This window comes from Vitis riparia, chromosome 3, assembly GCF_004353265.1.
Source record: "Vitis riparia cultivar Riparia Gloire de Montpellier isolate 1030 chromosome 3, EGFV_Vit.rip_1.0, whole genome shotgun sequence".
Taxonomy (NCBI): Eukaryota; Viridiplantae; Streptophyta; class Magnoliopsida; order Vitales; family Vitaceae; genus Vitis; species Vitis riparia.
Window position 1 is genome coordinate 1258824 of NC_048433.1, and position 20005 is coordinate 1278828.

At 38.8% G+C, this 20005-nt stretch overlaps 3 protein-coding genes across 5 annotated transcripts; 2 read left to right on the plus strand and 1 right to left on the minus strand.

The window, feature by feature from the left end:
• LOC117911566 (dirigent protein 19-like) lies at nt 1-573 on the plus strand. The gene has a single exon (XM_034825975.1). It carries the CDS (start codon nt 1-3, stop codon nt 571-573), a length of 573 nt encoding a protein of 190 aa, XP_034681866.1.
• A 9532-nt stretch (nt 574-10105) lies between these two features.
• LOC117911570 (dirigent protein 23-like) lies at nt 10106-10866 on the plus strand. The gene has a single exon (XM_034825979.1). The coding sequence runs from the start codon at nt 10106-10108 to the stop codon at nt 10682-10684; it is 579 nt and encodes a 192-aa protein (XP_034681870.1). The 3' UTR covers nt 10685-10866.
• Nucleotides 10867-12894: 2028 nt separating this feature from the next.
• Nucleotides 12895-17447, minus strand: LOC117910857 (translocase of chloroplast 120, chloroplastic-like). 3 transcript variants are annotated; one of them, XM_034825034.1, is made up of 2 exons: nt 17343-17447; nt 12895-17067 (listed from the first exon to the last, which is right to left on the minus strand). In XM_034825034.1, the coding sequence occupies exon 2, from the start codon at nt 17035-17037 to the stop codon at nt 13210-13212; it is 3828 nt and encodes a 1275-aa protein (XP_034680925.1). In that variant the 5' UTR covers nt 17038-17067; nt 17343-17447; the 3' UTR covers nt 12895-13209. The 3 variants fall into 3 exon arrangements, with proteins under 3 accessions (XP_034680925.1, XP_034680926.1, XP_034680927.1); XM_034825035.1 differs by having other exon boundaries at nt 12895-17095; nt 17343-17397; XM_034825036.1 differs by lacking the exon at nt 17343-17447 and adding an exon at nt 17157-17318.
• Nucleotides 17448-20005: the final 2558 nt, after the last annotated feature.

A 20005-nucleotide genomic window follows, 5' to 3' on the forward strand; every position in this document is an offset into this window, starting at 1 on the left:
ATGGAGAAGACAGCTCTGGTTTTAGTGGCTTTCTCACTGGCCGTGGCCATGGCCATGCCACTGGTCCACAGCACCATTGGAGACCCCAAAGAGGTTGATGAATGGCTGCACAAGATCCAGCATGCAAAGCAGAAAATGACCCGGTTCCACTTCTACTACCATGACATCCAAAACGTGAGCTCAATGAAGGTGGCTCAGGCCTCTATCACAGACAAATCACCCACCTTTTTCGGCCTTACAAATATGATGGATGACCCTTTAACCGAAGGACCCGAACTCACATCCAAGCAAGTGGGTCGGGCGCAGGGACTGTATGGCTTATCAGGGTTGAATGAGTTCAGTCTTTTGATCATCATGAACCTTGCCTTCACAAGTGGAGAGTATAACCGCAGCACTCTAACCATTCTGGGTCGGTACGAATCGGCACAGCTTACGATCCAAGAGATGCCCATAGTTGGTGGGAGTGGGGTTTTCCGACTGGCTCATGGGATTGCATCAGGCAGGACGTATTCCCGCAATGCCACCAGCGGTAATGCTGTTGTCGAGTTCAATATTGTGGCCATTCATTATTGAGGAATGGCGGTGGAGTGATGTTTATTTTTGTTTTTGTCCATGTTGCTATGGTCAACTTAGTTTGTAATTTGTGGAATCTGATGTTCTTGGCTTTGAGAATTCTGCCATTTATACCTCTTGACATTTGTGTTTCCAATAAGTAATACTGTTGATGGAGGATACGATTGTTGGGTTTAACTTTTAACCCATCAGCACACTTGTAGGCCAGTGGGCAGGCCCAGGGGCCCTATGGCTCAGCTGGGTTGGTTTGGCCTCCAACATTGCCTCCATAAGTGGAGAGTACATTGATGGTAGCACTCTAGACCTGAGCATTATGGCTAAGAACTCTGGGAACTGGCAGTTAATTAACTACTTGATTTCATTTTCAACTCAACAAATACCAAAACGGTAAGAAAGCCGTTTTCATTTTCATCTGAACTCACCAATTCTGATCAAAGTACGAAAGTTGCACACTACAACCAAGTTCCACTTGGGGTCCAGCCCATGACGGCTCTCTTAAATCAGCCCTAAGACCCTTGATATGAGCTTCTGGAAACAGCAAGATATTATTCAAGAACATGCTAAATAATCTTAACCTTATTATTTAAGATAATTCCCTTTTGATGATAGAGCAGTTATGGCAAACTTGGATGGTAAGGCACACTGAAGCTCCTACCATGAGGAGGGCTACTCAAAGTGGTGCAGGTTCGAGCGTGCTTACTCGTCCTAAAGTCCATATTGTGGATGATTTTTCAGTAGAGGATTGCAGGGGTCAAGTTTAGCATCCCAAAGGATGTTAACATTAAATTACTTCAAAGTTCATTCTTTTTTACTCACAAATAAACAATCAAAGCACGTCATATGTTTTACTAGGGAGCAATTCCATGTCAAGCTCCATCTACCTTTGCCTTCATTAGTGAGGCAATTGTTCTATTACTTAGGGATTCCTCCTTCTTTCACTCACCCGAACGCCATTTGCATCCTCACGGGTTGTAGCGTGTTGAATCTTTTATACAACCTGAAACTTTCATTTCGGGAAATTTTATTCATCTACACCATCAAATTAAATAAATAGGGGAAATTCTTGCTCTCTGCCTGTAAGTGTCCACCTAAGATGATTATAGGGTTACCTGATTCAAGAAAGGCTTGGGCGACCGGACACGTAATAGTGTCAAGAAACTAGGAGTCTTCATCGCCCGATCCTTACGGTCCTTTTTCCTTTAATCACACCCTGGACTTGCCTAGTAAGTCTTTGTGAAGTAGCACTTTTGAACAACTACCTTTTTCCGGTCTCAAACATACCACTTACTTTCTTACCCTTGTGCAATCAGGGACAATCGAGGCTGCATTGCTGAATGGATTGAAAAGCCCTCATGGGAGCGCCTAACCAAGTTATTGAATATCGACGTCAGCCAATAAAACTATGCACTTTTGCTAACTAAACTCAACTTAAGGAACATAATCTCACTGTCAGAAGCTTTCATTCCCTAGGTTCTTCCTTAGCTTGCACCTCATGAGCTAGTGAAGAAACCGAGAATAATTCAATTGTATATTCAATCGTGTGTATTTTACATAATCGGGTCCCTAGTTAACATATACACAGAGAGCAAAATATGGAAAAAAAATATATGAAAAAAATAAAATAAAATCATATAAATCACCACAATATCTATCACGATTGGGGCTTCAATCTTCTACCACAATATCCTACAAATTACCCTTCAAATCATACGGGATTTCCACACTCCCCCTCAAGTTGGATCATAGATATTAATCATGTCCAACTTGCAAATAAAATCTTCAAAAATTGATTTATGTAACCCCTTAGTGAATATATCTGTCAATTGTTCCCTTGTAGGAATTTAAGTCATGCAAATAGTCCCCTTTTCAATTTTCTCCTTTATAAAGTGTCTATCCACTTTTATATGTTTGGTCTTGTCGTGTTGAATAGGATTATGAGAAATACTAATGGTGGTTTTGTTGTCGCAATAGAGTTTGATGGGGAACTCTACTGTAATGTGTAGTTCTTCCAACGGTTTCTACAACCATAGTCCTTCACACATACCTTGTGCAACTGCTCCGAATTCAACCTCAACACTGCTTTTGGCTACTACATTGCTTCTTACTTCTCCATGTTACTAGATTTTCCTAGACATAGGTACAATAGCCGGTAGTAGACCTTCTGTCTTCTACTGATCCCGCTCAATCTGCATTTGTATAGATCTTGTCTATTTTTCCGTTCTACAACCCCATTTTGCTGAGGGATGTCAACGCAAGAACTTTGATGGATAATACCATTTTCTTGTAGATAAGTGCTCAAGGGGTGATTGAAATACTCAGTACCATTATTAGTACGAAGAATTTGAATTTTGGTGTGAAACTGAGTTTGTATCATAGAGTGAAAGTTCATGAAGACTGATCGAACCTCAATTTTATCAGTCAACAAATATACCCAACACAGGCGAGTGTGATCATCAATAAAAGTAATAAACCATTTTTTATGGGTCCTATTAAGGATACATGAGGGTCCCCATAGATCACTGTGGATTAGAGTAAATGGTATGGATGGTTTATACTTAAATTTATTGAAAAGATGCACGATGGTGTTTGGCAAGTTCACACATTTCACACTGAAAATCCCATGAAGCTTTATTTGAACATAGTGAAAGAAATAAATGTTGCAAGTACTGAAAACTAGGATGACCCATCCTTTTGTGCCATAACAAAAGTTTACTTTCCCTAAGACAACATTCAGAATTACAAACAGTAGGAGGACACTGTCCACGCACATTAGCTTCATCGAAGTAATATAGTCCTTCAAGTTCCTTGGCACTGCCAATCGTCTTCCCCGATGATAGGTCCTGAAAAACATAATGAGAGGGTAGGAATTTAACTGAGCAATTAGACTGTTTGGTTAACTGGCTAATAGACAGCAAATTGTAAGATAAATTAGGAACATATAGGATAGGGTTGAGAGTAATAGACTCAGATATACGAATACTCCGTTTGCCAGCAACTAGGGATAAAGTACCATCTGCAATTTTTACTTTTAAATTACCGGCACAAGGAGAGTATGTAGAAAATAAATTATGAGCATCAGTCATATGATCAGATGCACCAAAGTCAATAATCCAAGGAGTAATATGAGACGTGGTGCTAAATGTTGTCAGAAAGGTACCTTTGTGGGCTAAAGAACCAAAGGACAGGGTAGTAAAAGACTGACCAAAGGTTTGGAAATTAGAAAAAAAAAAAAACTCATAATTTTGCAAGCTAGTCAGAATTAAACCCCACACTAAAAGCTAACTGATGATTTTCTATGGGCGTTTTGTCTGCCTGGGTTTCGAGGGAGGCTTGATGACTATGGGCTTTATTAGGTTGTCTGGGCTTCCAATCCACGGGTTTGCCATGTAAAGTCCAACAAGTGTCTTTAGTGTGGCTCATTTTCTTACAATGCTCACAATTAGTTCTCTTAGACTGTCTTGGGACAGATCCAACGTGAGGCCAATGAGTTACAAGTGCTGAAGCCTCGGGCCCAGAAGTGAGATGTTCCCGCAACATCACTTTCCTTCTGTTATCCTCACGTCGCACCTCAGAGAATACCTCTCGGATGGAGGGCAGTGGTCGATGACTAAGAACTTTGTTCCTAACGTCGTCAAGCTCACGGTTCAACCCCGCTAGAAACTCTAAGACTCTCTCATTCTCCATCTTCTTCTTAAAGTGCACACTGTCACCCGTGCACTTTCATTCCTCTTCACAGTTGAGATCGAGATCTTGCCACAGACCCAGCATCTCGGTGTAGTATTCCATGACTTCTCGATCTCCTTGCTTCATCTGCTAGAGTTGCATCTTGAGTTCAAAGGTTTGGGAAGCATTCTCAGCATCGAAGTATGTTTCCCGTATCGCATCTCACACATCATTTTCCGTTGGGAGGAACATATACGTTTTGTCAATGATTAGCTTCATGGAGTTAATCAAGCATGAGATGATGAAGGAGTTTTCGGACCGCCATTTCTAAGATGCTGCTACATCGGTCAAAGGTGGTTGCCGAGTCTCCCTAGTAAGAAACCCTAGTTTTCTCTTTCCGTCAATAACAAGCTTGATTGTCTGTGCCACTCTCTGTAATTCTTACCGTTCAATTTTTCAACAATAAGATTGAGTGGGAAATTGTCGAATGCATCGGCCGAGCCCATAGAGGAGTTTTTCTCCGACTCTCTTTCCTGTGTTGTCGATTGACTGGACTCATGGTTGTCTCCTTTTTGGGCCACCATGGATTGATTAGGGTTTTAGAGCAATCCGTGCTTTGATACCATGAAGAAACTGAAAATAATTCAATTGTACATTCAATCGTATGTATTTTACATAATCGGGTCCCTATTTAACATATACATAGAGAGCAAAATATGGAACAAAAAAATAAAAATATAAAAAAAAAAATCATACAAATAACCACAATTAGGGTCTCAATCTTCTACCACAATATCCTACAAATTACCCCTCAAATCATACAGGATTTCCATAACTAGTTCTTGGGGTATACTTTACTCCCAATGACTTCATTACAAGAAAATTTAGCCACTCTCCTGAAATCAACACGGAAACCTCACAAGAAAGCGAAGAGCACATAGACTCACAGGAGTGGTCCATCTCCCTGACTCGAACAAATCCGCTCATGTTAGCCTGCACTCTTTAATAGAGTGCACCATTTATGTCTCGGCCTCAGAGACTAATGCGCCTTCTAATTTGCCACACATAATCCCAAATATTAGTTCTACCAAACAAGCCTCCTCGACCATAATTATTATTGAAGATATGGAAGAGATGGAAGACGAGGCTATGAATATTTTCTATAGCCACAAGAAGAGAAGGAAGAAAAAGTTCACAGAGGTCTCATTCTCCTCAAGGGCTGCTACAGAGCCCAATTCAAGTAAGGCCTAGGGTACACCTGCCACCTTTGGTATTCTAGAAGTTTCTTCTCCGTTGCAAGCAGCTCATGGCAAGGTGATCATTTCGGGCCTTCACCCAGAGGCAATCAAAACATAAACCCATATTGCCCACCTTTAATGGAAGAAGTAGGAGAAATACTCAACCAATACCCGATTTTTATTGGCCTAGACCCTTCATTGCCAAATGTCGGTGTTCTTTTCCCCTCAACTGAGCAAATAACTATTGAGGTGCCTAGACGTTCTAATCTAAACTTCACAGCTAACATCCCAATCAGAGTTCCTACCAAAGTGGTCCAACCTATTGCGACCATATTGTAAGAAGCTTTCATCCACATGTCCTTCCCAAACTCAAGACCCTTTGGTCGACCAGGGCAAACATATAACCTATCTAGGATTACTCCGTTTGGACCAAGATAAGCTCCATCTGACACCAGAAATGAGAAGTTTTCCTTCTTCCACAATGTCAGACGGAATAAACAAACCAAGCCGGCTAAACCTTTCAGATGGGCAAATCAATCCAGTCAAGTCCTCAAAATTTCTTACATGCGTGGTTAATCATACATGATGTCTGAGCGGCGGAGTAGACGTTTGATGTCTGAGCAACGGACCAGACACTTGATGTCTGAGCGACGGACTAGACGTAATTTACACCCAAAAGTCAATGTCAATCAATTGTTACACACAATCCCAGACATTGACAAGTTAAATGCACAGTCAACTACATGGTCCAAGATTTTGGCACTACAGTCAGCAAAGGGCACCAGTTAGTAGCCCTTACTTGATGTGATTGCCCAGTCCACGTAGGAGTGACGGTGTTGACTGTCCTATCAAGGCTCGATTTACCCCCTAAGGGTAATCATCATTACAAGAAAGGCAAGACTGCATAATCAGCACTATAATGACGGTGTCATCAGCTTTATATAAACCCCTCAAAAAGTACAAACAAGGTACATGCTCATTCTCTTCCACAAAAAAATAGTTAGAACTATCCTCAGTGATTTCTAACTTAAGCTTCAGAGGAGTGTGCCCGGACCACATGTTCGGACATCCTTCTATGCAAGGAAGAAGTCCGCCTGACTCTAGCGAAGCTGGACAAACTTGAATCCAGTTGGCTCGACACCAACACATATGGGATCTAAACGGTGACTATTGCGACCAAATCACTAGATGGTACTTTCAACAACGTCATCCAACTTTTTCTTCCTTTACTGTGATTATTTTCCTAAGTCTTATGTCTCTTTTAACAGGGCATTGCTACAATATATAAGAGACTTAAATCGTCGATTTCACCTTTTGAATGGGAAATTGGAAGTGGCGAACAAACTAAGGAATTTTGCTACTAAGTCTATCAAGAAGCAAAGGAGCTTGGAGACGGCACTAGCGTTCGCTCAGGCTCGCACGACAGAGATTGATAATAAGAACAAACTTCTCCGGCATCTATGCAATCTTTCCAAGTCGAGTGCGGGAAATTAAAAGAAGATCAAAAAAGAAATACAGAGGAGATTGAGTGTCTTCAAACTACATTGGATCATCTAAGGCCACCATAAAATCTCAACATGCTAAACTAACTGTTGACTATGACAAGCAAATTAAACAAAATGTACTGGTATGCGTATCGGCGTTGCAAGCAAAAGCACAACATTACAAAAGACCTCGACAAAATGAAGATTTTGTAATTGATGATGACGAGGCCAATCCGAAGGACCCCGCTCTAGACGACTCTCAGATTGGTGGAGGTGCAGTTACAATTGGAGTGAATGGAGAAGACATGCTTGCAACCAACCCGGCTACTTCCACTGCTCCCATACCTGAGGAAAAAACCAATCAAGAGAACCCCATTGTCATCAAGGTTACCACTCGAGATGAGAACTTAGAAAGCTTGAAGTGCGAGACTCCCATCCAGTTGGGGACAATATAGAGCTTTACCGGCTTTTGCCTTTCTTTTTGGACAATTTTCTCAATAGGGCTTTAATTTTTTGCTTGGTTACCACTACTTATCCAAATGATTTTTTTTTTTCAACACTTTGTGCTTGGAGGCATTTCCTCTTTTTGTTTTTTTGTTTTTTTTTTTTTTTTTTTTTTTACATATTCTATTTGAATTCACTATCCTGATAAACAAGGTATTTTATGTCCAGCATTCCCTGGAAATACTTGTTTTAAATTACCTTCTATCAGGAGAAAGAAGGGAGTGCAATGCACTTGTTTCTTTTTCATAATGCAAGCTTCATGTTATGCTCCTCGTGGTAACTAAAGAAAAATTTTATTCAAAGTAAGCTTGCTATGAATAATACCTTTCAAATTCTAAACATTCCAAGGCCGGGGTATACGTTTCCCGTTCAATTTTTCAAGATGGTGTGTCCCTCCTTGTCCGGCTTCGATTACTCTGTCTGGACCTTCCTAATTTACCTGAAGCTTCTCGGCCATCGGTTCTACCATATTCTCGAACATTCTTCCCAATACCAGATATCTGGGTTGTAACGAGCGTTGTTTGGCCCGCTTGTTATAATATGCCATAGCTTGATGATGGTAGGCCTCCATCCAGATCAGGGTCGTTTTCCTTAATCCGCCCAGTCCAAACTACCCTCTTATCTCTTGATTCTCTTGCAGATGTTGAACAATGCATAATATGGGCATTCTTACCTCTATTGGGATAACTGCTTCCATGCCAAATGCTAAGGAACATGGAGTTTCTCCTGTTGGACATCGTCGGGTTGTTACTTGTTTGTTTCAGTTCTCATTGTTGATTACTTGTTTAATTTGCTTCCTCGCCATGAGGTGCTTGGCTTTGTTTAATTATTAGGTTAATAATAAATAGAAGTGATTGTAATGGTTATTTTGGATGTATCTCAACGTCTCATTTGAAAAAAATGTTTCTCACATTATTGGTTTTAAAGTTATAAGAGTTTACTTAATTTATAGTACACCCATAGAAGAATATATGTTCTGATTGATATCACAAAATAAAATCTCATAATATAAATATTTTTATTTCTTTCCTCAACTTATCAAAAGTAGTAAATTTTTTAGATTTCTTTCTATAAATTTATATGACATTCATATAAAAGATGGTTTTCGGTAGATAGCCTTTACCTATATTTTGATACAAATATAAAAGAAATATTTAGTTAGAATACTTTCATCCATAGGACATTTGGGTCGACATCCAATCACCCAAGTCTTAAACACCACATTTTAGGATGGTAACGAGATGGATTCGGAACAGATCACCCTATTCTTGACCTTGTCTCATTTAGACAAAGTATTTCCCACCTCATCCTAATAACAATTTAATTTTAAAAAAAATTGTTAAAAAATAATTACCTTGCGAATAAATATATTTTATACATAAATAAAATATTATAATTTTTTATAACGTATTTCATTAATAAGTATTTTTTATTATTTTATGTGTCTTAAAAATAAGAAAATTTTTAAAAATAAATTAAATTATTTTTTTTAAATTAATCATATATTAATTGTAGGCATGTGGGATAAGGCAATACTTGGAACCCTAAACCCATCCTAGGTTTTGAAAAGGATCTCAAATTCATCTCTAATCCATTTATTTTAATTCCAAATCCATCATATTAAGGGGGAAACGAGACAGATACCAAAAAAAAAAAACCCAGTGCCATCGTTATTCCTATCACATTTGTGATGGATGACCCATTTAATTGTGCAGGAAAGAGCTAATGAAAAGACAACGAGGATTGCCATTTCAAAGAAGATATACACTAATATAGAAAAATATGTATAGAGAAAAAGTATATACTATATATATATATAAAAAAAATACTAGTTTTGAGACATGTGACTTCGGCATCAGTATGTTAATCTTGTATTCTTCGTTACTTCTTCTGAGTTGCATGTAAGTAGCTGGCATTTTACACCTACTACAATGTCTTGAAGTGGTAAAACAGGAATCAGAATACCATTCTTTAAGAAATAACTCTAAACCAAAAATAAATAATTACTATCCTTTCCATGCTTTACATTGGGTGTTAACTCATATGAATCAAGCAGTCCCCCTACCACTCTTAGATAATCACAAGGGCCATTTTTCAATCATCCTACACCCCCTAAAAGCCTTCATAACCTTGTGGAACATCGCCATCTACAGAATTTGCTATTGTCTCATTAATAAAACATATAAAATGGAACATAAACTAAAATTAAAAAAAAAAAAAAAAAAAAGGTGGGGGATGTTCATAGTGGGTTTAATTAGTCTACCGTGCCCCATTCAAATAAAAGCACAAAGTCCTGCAAATGATATGAATCTTTCTAATTGAACCAAAAGATTGGATTGAACTGGATTGCTTCCCAGTTCAAATTATTGCTGCAATTAGCATAGAATCACATGAACAAACAGAAAAGTAGTGAGTAGGTAAAATAGAATGCTAATATCAATGCCAGCCACGGAACCCAAAATAGTGGACAATAGAACAACACATACCTGCTTTGTTTTTTTCCTTTGTTTCCTTCTATCTTGATGCTGTTGATCATGTGCTGCCTGCCTCTGAGAGCCATCTATAGACTCTTCTTTTCATGTTTCTGCACTTATAAAAGCCTCCATCGTCTCTTCAACTTCCATCAGAAGGAGCTAGCTAGTCATGGAGAAGACAGCTCTGGTTTTGGTGGCTTTCTCACTGGCCCTGGCCATGGCCATGCCAGTGGTCCACAGCACCATTGGAGACCCCAAAGAGGTTGATGAATGGCTGCACAAGATCCAGCATGCAAAGCAGAAAATGACCCGGTTCCACTTCTACTTACATGACACAGTTGCAGGTCAAAACGTGAGTGCAATGAGGGTGGCTCAGGCCTCCATCACGGACAAAACACCCACCTTGTTTGGCCTTACAATTATGATGGATGACCCTTTAACCGAAGGACCCGAACTCACCTCCAAGCAAGTGGGTCGGGCGCAGGGGCTGTATGGCTTATCAGGATTGAATGAGATGAGTGTTCTGATCGTCATGAACCTTGCCTTCACAAGTGGAGAGTATAACCGCAGCACTCTAACCATTCTGGGTCGGTACGGACCGTCACAGACAATCCAAGAGACGCCCATAGTTGGTGGGAGTGGGGTTTTCCGACTGGCGCATGGGATTGCAACATCCACGTTGTATTCCAGCAATGCCACCAATGGTAATGTTGTTATCGAGTTCAATGTTGTGGCCATTCATTATTGAGGAATGGCGGTGGATTAATGTTTATTTTTGTTTTTGTCCATGTTCCTATAGTCAACTTGGTTTGTACTTTGTGGAATCTGATGGTCTTGGCTTTGAGAATTCTGTCATTTGTACCTTTTGCCTTGGACATTCGTGTTTCCAATTAGTAATAGTGTTGATGGAGGATATGATTTAAGTTTTAACCCACCAGCACACTTGTAGGCCAGTGGCTCAAGCCCAGGGGCTCTATGGCTCAGCTGGGTTGGTTTGGCCTCCAACACTAATTGTAGCACTCTAGATCTGAGCATTATGGCTAGGAACTCTAGCAGCTAGCAGTTAATTAACTACTTGATTTCATTTTCAACTCAACAAATACCAAAACGGTAAGAAAGCCATTTTCATTTTCATCTAAACTCACCAATTCTGATCAATGTAGGAAAGTTGCACACTACAACCAAGTTCCACTCGGGGTCCAGCCCATGACGGCTCTCTTAAATCAGCCCTAGGACCCTTGTTATGAGCTTCTCCAAACAGCAAGATATTATGTAAGAACATACTAAATAATCTTAACCTTATTATTTAAGATAAATCCCCTTTTGGTAATAAAGCAGCTATGGCAGAGAATCAACTCATCAATTCCTTAGACGTCAATCTCCATGGGACCACCAAGAATCATCCCATAATAGTCTTGCAAGGGTGTTCGTAGATCCACGAAATGGGGTTTTAGGATTTGGTTCCCGAACATGGAAGGAGAAGGAAAAAAAAAGGCTCCATTTCTATAACATCAGTCATTGAAATGAAACTCTTTCATGAATAAATAAACATACAAAGAGAATCAAATTCTAGAATCTTTGGTAATATTTGGTAGGTAAAATAAGCTACCCATTATCATTGCCATGTGATGCACAATAGAACAACAATTGCTGTTTCCCCTTTGTTTTTTCCTTGTATTTGAATTTGCCATATAAATGTGATGCTGTTGATCATGACAGACCTGCCTCTTCTTCGGCCTACATGCAGCCGGTTAACCCAAAGACCCGAACTCATTTCTGAGCAAGTGGACCGGGCCCAGGGGCTCTATGCCTTGGCCGGGCTGGAGCAAATCGAACTTCTGCTCCACTAGTGGAGACTGGAGAGTTACAATGGCGCAATGGACATGCCCCGAGAGCTGCCCATGGGCTGATGGGCCTCGCGGGCTCATGGGGATTGCAACTGAAAGGCCGTATGCGTTCAAGGGTTGAGTGCAATGTTATATCCATTCATTATTGAGTAGTAATAGTGATGGAGTCATCTTTATCTGGTTTTGTCCGGGTTCCTTTGGTTTAGTTGTTGTTGACTTCATCGGAGAGATTTGTTCGTTGTCCTTGGACCATTCTGTTCTACTTTTGTGGACACGGATTTTGGGGATGTGATTTAGAAAAAATATCATTCATTGACAACACGCCAAGCCGGAGGTCTTGTCACGCATGTGGATATGCTTTCCATGACCCAACATCACTACTTCAGAATTTTTAAGAAAATTAGACATGGTCTTGATCCATATCTAACGAAAAGGCATCAACTAAGTGATGTCGCGAATACATCTTAAATAATGAAGTCCATTTGCTTCTACCTATATAATCTTAGCCCATTCATTTCTACCATCTTATTTATTTGCACCCTCCTTCAATTACCTAAATCTCGTTAAACATATTCAATGACCTTTTTGCTTGATAAGTAGCACCATGGTAACCTTAGCATTTTCCCACCTCTAAAAAATGAGAGCTAAAGAAGGAGATTGCGGCTTGCGAGTTGTTCTCGGATTGAATTGGACTAATGGTGACCCAGTTGACTACAGGCACTCCAGGGAGCAAACCCAGAAAACATTAAGATCGATGGACCATGAAAATCAAGAGAAACTTTCGTAAGTAATGCAGATATTTACATAGCCCAAGAGCATCGAGCCCAAAGTTTCATTAGCCCCTGCAGAAGTAAACCATGAGTACAAATATGGGAAAAAGGACAAACCCTTTTGATACATACCAGGACTTTTGCAGCTCATCCCAAAAGCATAGACAATAAGGAAACAGGATGATCTAATTGAAAGTAGAATTCATCATATTCCATCCCCTATCATCTCAACTGGAAACTCATTTTTAATGGAGCAAAAAGTTGAATGCCATGGCTATCATCAGAACCTGAAAAGATATTTTGAGGGGAAGAGAGCAAAGCAGTTGACAGTTTCTGCAATGTAAATCAATTCCTCACCCACAGGAGTTGAATGATTTAGAAGAAGACACAATTGAACAACTAGAAATAGATGGTTCAGCATTAAGCATTAAACATTAAACATTACGCTTTTCAGAGAACAAAAATCGCAAATCGCAGATATCTAACAAGGAAACTCTAATCACTGTGAACTAAGACATTGTGGGGATGTGAAAAGGGGAAAACTGCAGAGCTTCATTTCACTCACATCTGTTGCAGACCATAAGGAGATAACCTTTGTAGACACTTTTTCCTATTACCGCAAAGCTGTTGCAGCACCATATATAACCTATTTTTCATCATTGTCCAAACTGTCCTTGTTGAGAATAACCAAGTAGCTTCTGGAGTAGAGGAACCAGACCAATTAAAGCTATTTGAAGCTGTTCTGAGCTATTCAAGCGTATGCTGACCTGCCCCGCTCCCCTATTATTCAAATTGACTCGACCAATCATGTTTGTAAACCTGCCAATAGGGATCTGGGACTGTATGTTGCATCCAATAGCAAGATCTCCATGCCAATCCATGATGGAGAGCCCAAGAGTTGATAGCGAACGACCCAGAGGATGATCTTTATCTCTTAGGGTGGCCTCCAAGCTACCACCATAAGCAACATCACCACGGCCAGTCATGGCACCACCAGTCATAACCAGCCGGATCCGTTTGTTAACAATCAATTTGTCTTCAAGTTTTAATCCAGCTGTTATGGCATCACCCAGGGCAGTAATAGAAAGACCAGCTGTTGCCTTATTTTTCCTATAGTTACAAAATCTTGTCTCACTGCGCAGAGTATATGCCATGTCCTTTCCAACCGTCTGCATATCAAAACCTACAGAAGTTGCTTTTCCTTCCCCATGCTTAACTGAACTGGCTATTTCCATTTGGAGATTGGCATCCTTTTTATCCTTTGTAACCTGGCCTGAAAAAGAAACAGGTATCTTGTCCTTAATAGCAAACACTCTTTCCACATTTATGCCTTCATAACCAACGTCGTGATCCCAACCATGAGTTTCCAGAACAGGCCTCACAAGCCACTGGTTGGATGAATCAAGATATCGATAACGGTGAGTTGGATTATCAGAATCAAAAGAAGCAGGCAAGGCCCAATCTGGCATGGGAACTGGCACAGATGCAGCACCACCACTTTCTTCTTCTGCGTTCTCGCTGTAGTCACTTGGTAAATCCTTAGAAGAAGCTGCCATTTTCTTCATCATCTTCCGTCGCTCTTTCTCTTCCTTCAATTGTTTCTTCATAAAAAGTTTTTCCCTATATTCTAGCTCATCATAATAAGCCTTCTTCTGAGCTCTAGTAAGCTTTGACAGCTGGGCTTTTGTCAATCGTCTAAATGGTGGCAATTCGTCATATTCTGATTCATCATCTGAATCAGATGAGTCATCCAAATCCTCATCTAAAGTGTCCTCATCACCAACCTGCTCCTCTGGCAGTCTTACCTGTGGTCTTGATTGGAGAAGAGATGAGAGAAGGAAGGGTAAAGGAGGTGATCTTGATCGTGTTGTAAAAGGCTTTCCAGGTGGACTATCTTGCAACTTTAGAAGCGTGTTTGCTTCAGCCAAAATCTTTGACGCAAAGGAGAGCAATAACAAATGCGGCTTCCAAATCTGACCATTTGGTAAAACTCTCTGCCCGGCCCTATTTGTTCTGCATGCAGAGTGGTTCTCTACCAAGGACACAGGGTTCATGAGCCGCATATCCCCAGCTGCCTGACGAATTGCTTGCTGGACAACATGAGACCTCTGAGTGACAAACATATCATAACTTGAAGCAGTACCATTTGGGCCATCAGGTGGAGCAGATGCTGCATGAGTAAGAACCACAATTGCATTGAACCATATTGATGGTCCAAATATTTCAGTTATTGTGCGCAACAGCGGCATGTCACCAAAATCCCTGCTCTGCATGTCCAACCTATCAAGATACAGAACAATATCTGGAGGGGTTTTCTTGATAAACCTTTTAACAGAGTGGAGGATCTTCTCATTCTGGCGTTGGTCTGACCAGGATGGTAGAAGGCCCGGAGTGTCAATGACCCTTACCTTAATTCCCTGAACTGTTCCCACAACATCCTGAACCTTCTTTGTACCCACCTGAAAAGCATCAGTACTAAACTTCACTTCATCAAATATTGAGTTGATAGTTGCACTTTTACCAACTCCTGTCTTTCCAAGAACCATGATTGTGCAAGAGAAATCGAGGGGCTCTTGCCCTGCTGCCTCAAGCTGCTCAGCCATGGCACTAGCACGGTCAAAGCTGAAGGCACCAACACGGCCCCCATTCCTCCCTCGTAGCTGTTCAGCCAATCCAAGTCTGTACAAGACTTGAGCCACGACAACGTTATGGGGAGTCTGCCCAAGCCTATGAGCAAGCCGCAAAAACTTCACCCGTATCATCTGGAGTTTTTCACGGGTCTCATCATTTTCCTCAGCCTCCCCATTTCCAGCATCTTCAATGAGTTGAGCTTGTACCTGGGATGTGGTTCCATTCACTCGAGGCTGCTGCACCACACGCGAAGCAGGTTCCAACAGCGGGGCAGCACGCCCAAGGCCAGCAGGATGAGCAGGAGGAGGACCAGGATTTGAAGATCTTCCAGATGATGAAGCAACCTGTTCTGCGGGACGAATTTCCCGTTCCCTATTCCCTTGAATTTTTTGATCCTCCTTCTCCGTGTTTGGTTCTTTTGTCTCCTGCTCCTCAAACACAACATATTTGTTTTTAACTTCAGCTACATTTTCCACAGCACGCTCCGGCTGAGGACTTATATAATCGGCTGCTGCCAATTCAGATGTGACACCTTGCTTTGTCTCACTCTTCTCAATAGTAGAATCTTCTATGGCACATTGCTCCGTCTCACTCTTTTCAATAGCAGAATCTTCTACAGAAGGTGACCTTCCTGTCCCTGAAGCGGAAACCCCTTCATCCACAGGAGTGTACATATTAGCTGAAATGACTTTTGGTTCAGCACTTTCACCATGATGCTCTGATTCCCACCTCACAGGACTCTCTTCCGGCTCCCTACTCTGGCTATCTTGATGTTCTGTAACTAAGTTAGCCAAAGTTTCCCCCTGTTCCTCACCCTTATCCTCTCCATGCCTTGAACCAAGGCTAACCCTCAATTCCACATTGTTATCATCTTGATGATCTGCATCCAAGCTAGTCAAACTATCATTCACTTCTTGATACTTACCATCCACATATTCAGCATTAGATGAAGCACCTTTTAGCTCTCCACTCTCCTCATTTTTACATTCCATGTCTAAGACAGGTTGATCTTCCTTCTGGTTTTCCCCCTTGGAGACGCCAGATGAAGTGTTTTTTGGCTCCCCGCTCTCACCATCTTGATGTTCAGTATTCAAGGTGCTCGTCTTCAAGTCCTCACTTTTATTATCTTCATGCAGAAACCCTCCATTGGCTTCATGCTCATGATCAGAATCAATGCCATTTTTACCCGCCTTATTGGAATCTCCATTTTCAGAGTTTTCATAAGCCGGCCTTGCCTCCAAATTCAAATCATCTGAATCCTTGTTTTCAGACTTCTCAAGTACCACACTAAACACCTCATCCACCTTATTCCCATCCTTCAAAAGGTCCATCCCTCCATCCATACCTGCATCAGACACCTCCTTCCCCTTATCTTCTTCACTATCCACCAACCCAGTCAAATCATCTGTCACCACTTCCTTGGAAATACTTTCCTCATCAATGTTGTTTACCTTCCCAACCCCATCAACACCCTCCCTACCCACTAAACCTTCCACTTCCGCTTCAACACCTCCCGCCACAGCCTGCTCACTATTCCTAACTTCACCAGAAACCCCAATTGCCTCTTCAAACGTCTCCCCCTCATGCCCTACATTCAAATTCCCGTCAATCCCCACTGACTCTGAATCATCAATTACTTTACCATCCCCATCTTCATCTACAACAACATTTCCCGATTCCAATTTCATTGGATGATCCACCGCCTCCTCAAAAATCTCATCCCCTTCCGAATCCTTCGACTCATCCGACCCAGACACTACACCCTCTCCGACTCTCTCCTCAAAAACCCTATCATCCACGCCCTTCATCTCCCCCAAATGGCTTATATCAACAGCTTCCACCCTATTTTCCATCACAAAATCCTCGAATACCGCTTCAAAACCCTAGAACCAACCACACCCAACAAAAACCCTAGTCAAGAAAAACCACTAATAACCATCAAAATCAAAATCAAAATCAAAGTAAAACCCACCTTCTAAAATCACAAAACAAGTAAACCCAGAAATGGATCCTTATACTACATACAAACATGCACAAAAAATTCAGATCTTCACTATGTTCTCTATACTTCGTCTTAGGGTTTTACAGAAAGTGAAAAAGAAAAACTAAAGCAATAACTAATAATTAAGTAAACAAACAACAAGCAGAAAAAGCGTACCTGGTTTTGTGGACGCTAGAGAGAGAAAGAGAGGAGGAGAGAGAGAGTTGTCAAGCAGTAGAATGAGGATCTTCTTCGCTTACCAGGAGATGAAATGCAGATAAGGGAGAATGGGCGGCTGAGAGTCGCAGGGGGTTCTGATCGGACGGCGTAGAAGGGTGTGCTGGTTTCATCGTGGAAAACGCCAATCATGGTGACGTCGACATGAAGGGAAAAAAGGTCACCTGTTTTAACAAGGTGTCACGTGCAGAGATTAAGGAGGGTGAATAGACCGTTGATGTGATTTGGTGGGTTTTCAGCAACGGTGAAGATCCGTGCTGTCACGTGACAGAAGATCACGGGACAAATCTAGAGCGTTGGTTTTAATAATTTTAAATTTATAATTATGATAATATTGAAAATAAATAAGAAAAATTATATTATTTTATGAAATTAATAGATTTTCGACGTTTAAAATTACCATTTAAACCTCAACTAATTTTTAAGCTGTATTTAATTCCAAAAAAGGAAAACTAAAGAAAAATAAAAATAAATAAAAATATAAATTTAAAATTAATAAATTATATTTTATAATATTTTAAACACATTTCATTTATTTTAATCATCTTATATAAAAATTAAATAATTTGAAATTTTTTTATTTTTTTTAAAACAAATCACATTTATTTCCTAATTTATTATATTTTATAAATAAATAAAAATTCATATCGAAAATGATATCATCCAACAATAATTTCCCATTCTTTTTATTACTTAAAAGCTATATTATGAACACACTTAAGCAATGTTTACTTTTCAAATCACAATATTAAAATAATTCTTAATTTTTTAATATTTGAATAGAAAACCACTTTAAAATATCATTTAAACATAAATTTGCGACAAAATATCTAAAATTAAGACTTAATTTAGAAAATAAATTGTGGAAAACAAAGTGTTATCCAAAATCAACATGAATAAGAAATTAGGGTAAAAAAAAATTAAAAATACTTTCACAAAATCATAAATTACTTTCATTCAAACCCATAGAGCAAGAGGAATATTCTTGAATGGCAAAGAAAACAAACATATATAGCAAGTAAAGGAGAAGCTTGAGTAAACATTACTAAATGGGATGGATGGGCCACTTCTGTGGACTTTCATGGGTGTGATAGATCTACTTTCTTTTTCTTTTTCTTTTTCTTTTTCTTTTTTCTTTTTTATTTTATTTTATTTATTTATTTATTTATTTTCCTCTTTCTTGTAAGGTATAACCTACTCCTATAGGAGACACTTCCCCTTCAATATTAGGTAGATCTCCACACTTTCAATGTGCATGAAAGTTAGCTAGGGTATGAAAAGTAGAGCTTCCCCATGGGGCTTCACTTCCCTCCGTTTATATGTAATGTCACTTATTTGTGGTCCTCTCTTGTCACCACACACAAGGTTGAGTTGGGTAGGACTTATTAATATCATATAGTATCTTAATTTATTGGTTTTTTTTTATATAGTTATGAATTTATTTTAAAAAATATGATACTTCACATTTATGTTAAAAATGTCTTTAAAAAAATCGTGTCAATACAAATTCATAAATTCATACTAATACTAAAATCTCACTTTGAAAAGACAACTGTCTTGATTAAGGTGGTATTTATTTATTTTTTTATTTAATTCTAAATAAAACTTAAAATTGGTGATGTTTGTTTTTTCTACTTAATTCAAAATTAAAATTAAAACTGAATAATGTTATATATTAGATTGTTTGTTTTTATAATATTTTATTTTTATTAAGGATTAAAAAATAAAGAAAAATCAATATTTTACTTTTTCTATTTAGAGAAAACTAAATATTTTAACTTTTTTTATTCAGTCAAAAATTTATAATAAGTCATAAAAAAATTTAAAAAATAAATAAATATCTACTTAATAGTGTTAATTCTAAATATAACTTAATACTTAACATAAATGTTAAGTATTAGATTATTTGTTTTTATAATATTTTATTTTTATTAAATATTAAATAAATAAATAAAGCCAACATGTTTCTCTTTCTATGTGAAAAAAGTAAAATATTTTGATTTTTTTAATTCAGTCAAAACTTTATAATATGTCATAAAAAAATAGAAAAATAAATGACTTAAAGAGTAAATTGTTTTTAGGGAAAAGTTAAAAAAACAAACACCCTCTAAGAAAATAATAAAAAAAGAAAAACAAGATATTTATTAATAAAAATAAATAAATGTAAGATTATTTTTTGAAAAATGAGATTTCTCCAAGTAAAATTATATTTTTTTAATGATTTTAAAAAGGATCATATTTTTAAAAATAATATTATTTAAATCAAAGTCCCTTAATTTATTTATTGGTATGCTCATCCCATCAAGATGGTAGTACCCTTTTTGGTATTATAAATTGGGCATAGATGTGGGAGGATGAGAGCTAGATTCAATGAATGAGGTTTTGAGTGATTAATTCTATGTTCTCATAGTTTTTAATTTGAATGAATTAAAAAAGTTGTGGGAACATGGAAAGAAGTTGAAGGGTGTTGAATTTGAGAATTTTGTGTGTTGGAAAAGTTGGAAGATATGAAAATTTTCAAAAGTTTGCTTATTGAAGAAATTGAAAATTTTTTGGAGTAATTCCATGCAGAAAAGTCCAAAGAAAAGGACTTTGATGATTTC